The sequence below is a fragment of the Lolium rigidum genome, chromosome 2 (genome assembly GCF_022539505.1).
Source record: "Lolium rigidum isolate FL_2022 chromosome 2, APGP_CSIRO_Lrig_0.1, whole genome shotgun sequence".
Lineage (NCBI taxonomy): Eukaryota > Viridiplantae > Streptophyta > Magnoliopsida > Poales > Poaceae > Lolium > Lolium rigidum.
The window spans coordinates 271,697,598-271,706,900 of record NC_061509.1 but is presented as its reverse complement, the minus strand read 5'-3'; the positions used below and the strand labels follow the sequence as shown (position 1 = coordinate 271,706,900).

General features: G+C 44.4%; 2 protein-coding genes across 2 annotated transcripts; one reads left to right on the top strand and one right to left on the bottom strand.

Moving 5' to 3' along the window:
- Positions 1 to 249: 249 nt before the first annotated feature.
- Positions 250 to 5,132, top strand: LOC124690935 (cinnamoyl-CoA reductase 1-like). Its single transcript, XM_047224252.1, has 4 exons — positions 250 to 379; positions 4,067 to 4,221; positions 4,306 to 4,488; positions 4,599 to 5,132. Exons 1-4 carry the CDS (start codon positions 250 to 252, stop codon positions 5,130 to 5,132), a joined length of 1,002 nt encoding a protein of 333 aa, XP_047080208.1.
- Positions 5,133 to 7,782: 2,650 nt separating this feature from the next.
- LOC124688790 (cinnamoyl-CoA reductase 1-like) lies at positions 7,783 to 9,072 on the bottom strand. The gene is made up of 4 exons (XM_047222422.1): positions 8,928 to 9,072; positions 8,694 to 8,848; positions 8,428 to 8,610; positions 7,783 to 8,316 (listed from the first exon to the last, which is right to left on the bottom strand). Exons 1-4 carry the CDS (start codon positions 9,070 to 9,072, stop codon positions 7,783 to 7,785), a joined length of 1,017 nt encoding a protein of 338 aa, XP_047078378.1.
- Positions 9,073 to 9,303: the final 231 nt, after the last annotated feature.

Below are 9,303 nucleotides of genomic sequence, written 5' to 3'. Positions count from 1 at the left end.
CCCGAACCGCGACTAAAGACCCCTTTAGTCGCGGTTCGAATATTTCCGCGACTAAAGGGGGCGTCTGGAAGCCTCTTTTTCTACTAGTGAGCCGTCTCTCAAAAAAAAAAAAAAAACAAACAAACAAACACCAGTAGCCCTTTCTTTTTTCCTATATATACGTGCATCGCGTGTGAAGTGCTCTCATACTCTTGCCAAGGCAATTCCAAACGAGTAGCTAAATCAAGCACACGATCACCGATAGTAGGCATGTCATCCTATTTAGTTAGTGAGGAGCAGCTGGTTTGTGTGACGGGAGCAGGAGGCTTCATTGGGTCATGGGTGGTGAAGTTGCTCCTCCTCCGTGGCTACTCTGTGAGGGGAACGGTTAGAGATCTTGGTAAGTAAGACAAGACCATTTGCATCTTTACCATATTTACATTAGAAACTAATCTGGATATATACGTCTCTTTTTATTGCTCATTGTGTGCTTATTTAAACTTCTGTTATTTGCATAAGCCAAGAATTTGTTATGTTATGATTTCGATAAGCTTACTCAAAAAAAGCTGAAATAGCAGGAATGGGGGTCTACAAATAACAATTGGACAAAAAATTAGAGACTACTGAATAGAGTTGTTAGAGGAAACAATAAGATGTAGTAATAATATATATGTTCTACACGAACGAGATGCATGCAGCATGTGCATGTACCACTAGTAGAAAAACCCCCCTTTAGTACCGGTTCCAAAGGGCCTTTAGTACCGGTTTTGGAACCGGTACTAATTATCCGGTACTAAAAGCCTCTCACCTTTAGTACCGGTTCCTTACGAACCGGTACTAAAGGTGCCTCCACGTGGGCACGGAGGAACCCGTGGGGCTGGAGACCTTTGGTACCGGTTCGTAAGACGAACCGGTATTAAAGCCTATTTAGTTTAATTTTTTTTCCATTTTTTCTAATTATTTTTCACACCCTTTTTTTCACGGCCTCTTTTTTTTTATTTTTTTCAGAATTACTAGTATTCCCGTTAGTCTCTAACTACACTTAATCTCTAGTCAAATTACTTACCCGTAGTCAAACTTCCCGGTCGGTCACCCATCCTCACACTACTCCCGCACTAGCACGCTTAACTTCCAAGTTCCATCCCGTTCCACTTCCAAGTGCTTCGCGCGCATGTATGTGATAGTAGTATCATATCAATCCTATTAACATGTTGGTCGATATCACACTTTTTATCGTTTGAATTCCAAATAATTCTTTTAACAAACAAAAGTAATGATGTAATAATAATGTTGAATAAATAAATAAAATTAACTTTTTTAATTTTTAATATTTTTAATTATTTTTTAAAAATTTAATATTTTTTGCAAAACCTAAAACTTGAAATAATTTGATAAAAGTAATAGTAATATGTTAGGACTCAAAAATCTTATAATTAATATTTTAATTTTAAAAAAAAATAAAATATATAAAATTCTAAATTTCTGGAAAAAAAAACTAAAATCTTCCTGCTTTCATATTTTCATTTGGAATTTTGAGAATCTAAAAATTGGCTAACCGGGTAAACCCTGGTGAAATCGGATGTACCTTTTTCCCAGGATTTTTTTGATATATTATACGTTTTTTTTCGACGTCGTATGCAAAAGTTATTGCGGTTTTACCATTTTTCAAAACTTTTTTGCAAAAAAAGTGAAAATTTAAATTTGTTAATTTTCCCTAATAGTAGGTTGCATAACATACAAGAATCTGAAAACATTTTATTTTTTGAATTTTCTATCATTTTCTTTTCTATTTTACGAGTGTCAAAAAGGCGATCCGGGGGGGGGGTGGAGCTGCGTGGGGAAGCAGAAAAACCTTTAATACCGGTTCGTGTCACGAACCGGTACTAAAGGTCTACCCTTTAGTACCGGTTCGTGCCACGAACCGGTATTAAAGGTTTTTCAGCTGACGCGAACCCTTTAGTACCGGTTCGTGTCACGAACCGGTATTAAAGGTCCTTACGAACCGGTACTAAAGGTCTGGGCAGTGCAACCGGTACTAATGCACCCTTTAGTACCGGTTCGTAAGGGAACCGGTATTTATGGCTTAGACGGATGAGAGGTTTTCTACTAGTGTACGTACATCCAACTATATATGTTTGTAGTGGGCGACCCTAGTTAGGGGTTAACCGCCACATCTTACCCGAGCGGTCAGTTTCGAACAACACATTGTTTCCGAAAAACGAAATTTAATCAGTTCTCTTGTTTCCATTACCAACTAGTCTGGCTACACGACGAGTTGCGGGACAGGGCATATGAGATTCGACCCCACGAACTTGGTGGCCACACGCACAACAGTAAGCCAGAGCTGGCCAGCTGATCTAGTGAGTGCTTTTTATCATAAATGGAGCCGCACCAATTTTGTACTATAATCAATAACACCGTAGAAGTAAGACAAGAACTTGTTCTAAACTAAAAAAAAGACTAGCAAAGGAAACATGCGTTAAATGCAGACCATCCATGCAATATTAGATGAAATTATTGTTGTTAGAGAGAATCTTTTCTAATCCATTTTATTTTAAAAGAATAACTTTGATTTAAATTTGTTTTAACCAATAAATTGGTCTAGACACGGTCCTTAAAACTAGCAGTCATGTTGATATATTTCAATAACTTCTGCTCGTTATTTATTAACAGTAAATGTAAGAAGTTACTAACCCAAAAAATATGATTTCATTTAGAATAATTTGACGATTTTTAGGTCACAAATTATCAACACTCTGCCCATTTATTCATCACCGGTAAAATGTGAAAAATTACTGACCCGAGAAGCTAATTTCATTTAGAATATTTTGGGGACTTTTTTAGCTCACAAGTTACCAACCCTCTCCCCATTATTTAACAATGGTAAATATGAAAAATCACCGACCTAAAAAACTAATTTTATTTAAAATATTTTAGCAACCTTTTTAGCTCACAAGTTATCAATATTATGCTGGTAAATATGAAAAGTTGCTAACTCGGAAAGCTATTTTTCTTTAGAATATCTAATTAACATAAGATAATACATGGTTTATATAGTAAAATAATAGCGCTAGTTGAAACTAGTAGCTCATTTAAGCTGAAAGTGGTAGCTCATTTATTTTGCAAGTGATTTCTCCCGTTATTCCCCTCCCCCCTAAAAAATCACTAGCCCAAAAAATAATTATAAAGTTAGAACAAAGGAACATGAATTAGCAAATAACTAAAAATAAAATTGTTAAAAGGGTATTGTTAAAAATAAATTTGCTGAAAGGGAGTTGTTACAAAATATTACTCATACTACATTGTACTAACATAAAAACTTTACACATAATAAAGAGTATACTCCATAACAAATGGTTAGCCTATCTCACTTTATCTCGGTCAACGGGTTGTGTGTTCAAATTCCAGTTCTCTGTATTTAATTTTCACCACTACCAAAAAATTTGAATTGCTAATTAAAAAAGGTTAGATCTGCATGAGTAGTAGCGCGAGGGAAGAAAAGAACCAGATTGGCATGGGGTTAACTACCAGGACGCATGCAAATGCTTTAAATGCCAGCCCAGATGGGCAAGTGGCCAAGCGCGCAACTGGCGAACGTGCTTAACGTAAGATTAGGGTGGCCATGTCGCCACAGAAAACGCGGGATTAGCTAGCGCTCCATGCAGGACAACTGACCGCTGGAGCGATCGAATTCGAATGCTAGAAAGGAACGGATCGAGTTGGACTTTTCACAACTCACAACACAAGTTTATTAGTACCATATCATGGAAAAATGATTATATGTCGCTATAGTTAATGAGAAGATAGAGTGATGTTGTATCTTGTGGTTATAGTTAAGATATAACCCTTGCATGGAGTCATAAGTAAAAAAAAAAAGCCTAGACCAATCATATGCCTGCGTGTCACCAAAATTATTAAATATAGAAAACAACCATAAAGATACAATGCATTAGAACTATTATCTCTTAAAATACAACTCATTGTGAAAGACCTCAACGAGGGGCTATGTAGCTTGTTCATCACATGCCACGGCGTCTTCCATGTCATTAACTTCGTCTTTCATATCTTCTTGGGTTAATTTGTGTAGCTGATGGCAAGAACGCGCACTTGCTCGCGCTGGAAGGAGCGGATGACAGGCTCTCCCTCTACCGCGCCGACGTGCTCAACTACGACAGCCTCCGCGTTGCCTTGAGCGGTTGCCACGGTGTCTTCCACATCGCATCTCCGGTGTCCAACGACCCTGTCGGTGCACTGCTTCTGCTCTACTCACTTCCAAGAATGGGCCGAGTACTTACTTGATTACCTTTCGGTGTTGGTGACTTGCAGGACCTTGTGCCGGTGGCCGAGGAGGGGACAAGGAATGTGATGAGAGCAGCGGCGGACGCCGGCGTGCGGCGCGTGGTGTTCACATCCTCCTACGGCGCCGTGCACATGGACCCCAACCGGAGCCCGGACGCCGTGGTCGACGAGACCTACTGGAGCGACTATGAATTCTGCAAACGAACAGGGGTAGTTAATTAACTTTATCCCCGAGCTCTCCATGATTCCATGTCTTTATGCCATGATTCACCTTGTAATTGAACTCACAACATTACTCACAACATTACGCACGCACGCAGAATTTCTACTGTTGCGCCAAGATGATGGCGGAGAAGACGGCGATGGAAGAGGCGGCCACGAGGGGCCTGGAGCTGGCGGTGGTGGTGCCGCACGTAACCATCGGCCCCGCGCTGCAACGAACGCTCAACGAGAGCATCAACGGCGTCCTCAAGTACATCACGGGCGCCAAGGCCACCTACCCGAACGCCGTCGCCGGCTATACCGACGTCCGCGACGTCGCCCGCGCGCACCTCCTCGTTTACGAGTGCCCCGACGCCCGCGGGCGCTACCTCTGCATCGGAGAGATCCTGCACCGTGCTCAGTTCATCCACATGCTCCGGGGCCTTCTCCCTGACCACTACCCCGTCACTACCAAGTACGGCGATGACGGCAAGCCCATGGTGAAACCGTACAAAGTGTCCAACCAGAGGCTCAAAGACTTGGGCCTGGAGTTCACCCCTGTGAGGGAAAGCTTGTTCCAGACGGTCATATCCTTGCTACACAAGGGTCACCTTCTTTTGCCTGCCACGGGGCCGATACTCGCACGGATGTAACCAACCCATGCAGCGACCGGTTTCCTCTCATCATCATGGCTACTATGGATGAATTATCTTAATTAAGGAGGGTCCAAGTCCAGTTAGCTAATAAGTCTCCGTCCATTTTGCAAATTTGTTCCTACATACATGTCTAGAAAACTGTTTAGGGTGATGTTGTTCACGTGGCGCAATAAAAATGTATCGTTTGTTTTGATATTTAAAATCGCAAATATTTCATGTGTCTCCTAACCTTTCACCAAAGTGAGAAACTGCATTTACGACAACGTCGTCACTCTAAAAACATGTCACATATCTATGCAGATTAGTGATTCCTCTCTGCAACCAATCAATATTGAGAGCGTTGCACTGGGAAATGGGAATACAACTAGTGTTATGCTTGGGATGTTCATTAGTGTTGCTCCTGTGAATAATTTGGTTTTGAATTCGCTGGCTGTGAATTCACATATCAACAAAGGAACGGCTGATTTGCCTTATGTGGGCCAGTATTGGCGGGCTACGATGGCCTTTTGTGCCGCCATCGATGTCAGCCGCTTCACCTTCTGCAAGTAGCATCAATGTCAAACATGCCAATCCTTTTTAAGGCAAGCGGTCGCGCACACATGTCCCCACAAAGCTCTCGCCATTGCCATTTTCATCCAACCTTGCATGCATACCACCGGCAGAAACACTGACAGCGACCCCACGGGCAAGTAGAGGCTATGATGAAGAGCAATCACGGCGACGAGATGCGGTCCTCACGCTCTGGCAGCCGTCCTCAATGTGTGTGTTTCGGAGAAAGCCTGAACCTAAAGAGCAAGGTTTATGGACCGAGTAAAACACCACATTTCCACGCACTTAAAAAAGGTGAGGAGGAAGAGACATGAAGAAATCAATCTTATATTATGGTCTACACATCGACCGAGAACTACCATATTCTCAATCGACCAACACCTAGTTAAACCTTAGAATAAATGATCATACTAATAAGGGTGCTTGCCCCAGATTAACATTTTGCGTGCATGAACCCAGGTCAATATATATGGTAACTGGCTACTCATGTACGTCATTTGCATGCATGCAGCCACATAGATTCTCTTTATGTTTCAAATTTTAAAATGTTTTATCTCTCAAACTGTAATTTAAATTTTAAAATGTTCTATCTCTCAAATTGTAATTCAAATTTTAAAATCAAGAAAAACCCCACTTTGGCCTCAGGACTTCTGTGTCGATTTTAACCCGTGTAGTTGTCCATGTAATTGTGCATTGCACGCATTGCATGCTTATACCTTTAGTCCATGGTACTCTCTCCACAACTAAATACTTGTCGAGAATTTAGGCAAGATGTAGGATACGACATGTATTTTGGGCTAGAGGGAGTACCTATTTTAGTGAAATGTAAACTGCATAAAAATAAAATAAGTTAAAAGGAAATATAATTTAAAATATTGTGTGTTATGTTTGAAAGACTTATATTGCACGTGCACGCTTACTAGTGACATTAAAAAATCAAAAACTCAAGTAATTAGAATTGCTATTTTCCTCCATTTTCCCAATTATGTTAAAATCTCCTCACGCAAATACTTGTGAGATTATTATCATGATGAACTTTAGATAGTTCACCTAAAAAAGGCCTTCCGCTCTTGTTGAGCATCTCCATAGATTCCATTGAAAGTCTAACTAATCTAACATGAAACAATGAAGGTTTCACCGGTAGCAACTCTCGGTATCGTCATATAGGTTTGACCGGTAGTAGCCTTAGTATGATAGTACTTACGTCGACGATTTTTCAATCAAATGCGTGATTATTAGACCAAGTGTGACTAATGCACACTTTGGAATAGTTTCTTCAGATTTGATAAACAGCGACTGATTCCTTTTCGGCGGCAGTCAAATCTTTGGTCAGCCCGATTAGTGGCTGAGATTTGCGATTGCGAGCCGCCTATGCTTTACCAGGTCACATTTGTTTCGTCTGTTGTTTTTTGTGACCAGTTTCCCCTTGCTTCACGTTTTTCGTTTCTTTGTTACTGAAAGTAATAGTTTTCATTTGGTCCAATGACATCAGGTAAGATCAGTCGTTGTGTGCTCCATTTTTTCGTAGAGCTTTTCTGCAGGAATTCCTTGTGCTCCCGCTGAACTTTTTTATCATGCGAAAGACGTACGTAAAGTTTAACTACTCCATAATTCATTACTTGCAATTTTACAGTGCTTGTTTTTTCCTTACGTTTTTGGGGTCGATTTTCTATATAGTTCATGCTACAGTTTTGCATACTAGGTTTTACAGGAGCTGGAGCATGTAAATGAGGAAAAAAAAACACTGTAATTTTTAGTTCTGGGATCCGGTAGGCTAGATATTCGTTCTATTTTCATGCAGCTCTTCATCTATAACAATCATTGTTCTAGGTTTAACAAGTTTGGGAACATGTAAAACTGGACAAAAAGCATTGTAATTTTTGTTTGAATTTCTGTAAACTAGTTCTTTCATCCGCATGCAAATCCGGACGGTGTATATAAAAAAAACGAGACCCATGGGTGAGCACCCAGGGTATGTTCTTATAGGGGAGCTATGAGCAGCAAACCGCGGTGTCCGAGACTCGAATCCAGGTCGCTAGCTTAGCTGAAAGCACTCCTGCCTCAGCTGGCCATCTGACCCTCTGTTGTGTGACATGGTTTACAAACGTGCACGCCTTGGCACCGGAGCAGGCAGGGGTATGTGTCCCTTGTGCTGCAGGGATATCACTGTGTCGTACATACTTTTCCTTATGGGAGTGAACTCCAGGCCCAAGTCCTTGAGCCTCCGGTTCGAGAACCTGTACGGGCTCGCCATCGGCTTGCCATCGTCTTCGTACCTGGCGGTGACGGGGTAGTTCGGGAAAAGGTCCCGGAGCAACTGGAGGAACTGGGCGCGGTGCAGCACGGCGGCGACGCAGAGGTAGCGGCGGCCCGGCGAGCCGGGGTGCTCGTACACGAGGGCGTGCGCGCGGGCGACGTCGCGGACGTCGGTGTAGGCGGTGACCACGTTCGTGTAGGCCTTCTTGGCGCCCGTCAGGTACCGGGCGACGTGGTCAGTGCTGAAGTTGACCGTCTGCTGCAGCAGGGGCCCCACCGTCGGCGCCGGCACCACCACCGCCAGCTCCAGACCCCTCTTGGCCGCCTCCTCCGTCGCCGCGATCTCCGCCATCATCTTGCCACAGCAGTACATGTTCTGCATGCACACGATGATTCAGAAGTTGGGAAGCTTTGACTACTTGCGGGGAAGATCGGGCGTGAGGTGATGGGGCAGAGGATCGGCCTCGGCCGGAAATTGATTGATTACCCCTGTTCGTTTGCAGTAGTCGTAGTCGCTCCAGCACGCCTCGTCGACGACCGTGTCCGGGCTCCGGTTGGGGTCCATGTGCACGGCGCCGTAGGAGGAGGTGAACACCACGCGCCGCACGCCCGCGTCCGCCGCCGCGTTGATCGCGTTCCTCGTCCCCTCCACGGCCGCCCGCACGAGCTCCTGCGAGCAGCGTATATTCAGTTAAACTGGCAAGCGCGCGCAAGCTCTCGGCAAGCGGTGAGTGGGCAGGGCAGCGAACAGACGGGGTCGTTGGACACCGGGGAGGCGACGTGGAAGACGCCGCGGCATCCCTGGAACGCTGCGCGCAGGCCGCCGTAGTCCAGGACGTCGGCGCGGCACAGGGTCAGCCTCTCCTCGGCCCCATCGAGCGCAAGCAGGTGCGCGTTCTTGCGGTCCGCTTCACAAACAAATTAGAGTCACGCCATCAATCAACCAAAACTCGGCAAGATCCCTGGTGATTCCAATCACTAAATTACCTGGATCCCTGGCGGTTCCCCTGACATGGTAGCCACGGTCCAGGAGCTCCTTCACCACCCACGACCCGATGAAGCTTCCCGCTCCGGTGACACAGACCAAGTGCTTCTCGTTGCCATTAACCCCGGCCTTGGAGCTAGACGGCATGGTGACATATGCAGCGGACGATCTAAACGGTTCCAGCCGTCTCAATTAGAGCATCTCCAGTTGCGTCCCCAAACCGCCCTCCAAAAGGATTTGGGGCGCGCCAGACAAAAACACGTTCTCAGCCGCGTCCCCCAAAGCCGCATTTTATCCGGCTCGGCCCGATACGGTGTTCGGCTCCCCGAGCCCGTCCCCTCTACACAGGGGACGCTCCGGGGACGCCGGACACACCGA

Bases quoted from the DNA above. Each gene is read 5' to 3' on its own strand.
- LOC124690935 (XM_047224252.1), top strand. From the start codon at position 250: ATGTCATCCTATTTAGTTAGTGAGGAGCAGCTGGTTTGTGTGACGGGA. The intron at 380-4,066 runs GTAAGTAAGACA...TAATTTGTGTAG, and splicing joins GGGAACGGTTAGAGATCTTG to CTGATGGCAAGAACGCGCAC. The intron at 4,222-4,305 runs GTCGGTGCACTG...GGTGACTTGCAG, and splicing joins CTCCGGTGTCCAACGACCCT to GACCTTGTGCCGGTGGCCGA.
- LOC124688790 (XM_047222422.1), bottom strand. From the start codon at position 9,072: ATGCCGTCTAGCTCCAAGGCCGGGGTTAATGGCAACGAGAAGCACTTG. The intron at 8,611-8,693 runs GTCTGTTCGCTG...CGCTGCTCGCAG, and splicing joins CCCCGGTGTCCAACGACCCC to GAGCTCGTGCGGGCGGCCGT. The intron at 8,317-8,427 runs GTAATCAATCAA...GTGTGCATGCAG, and splicing joins ACTACTGCAAACGAACAGGG to AACATGTACTGCTGTGGCAA.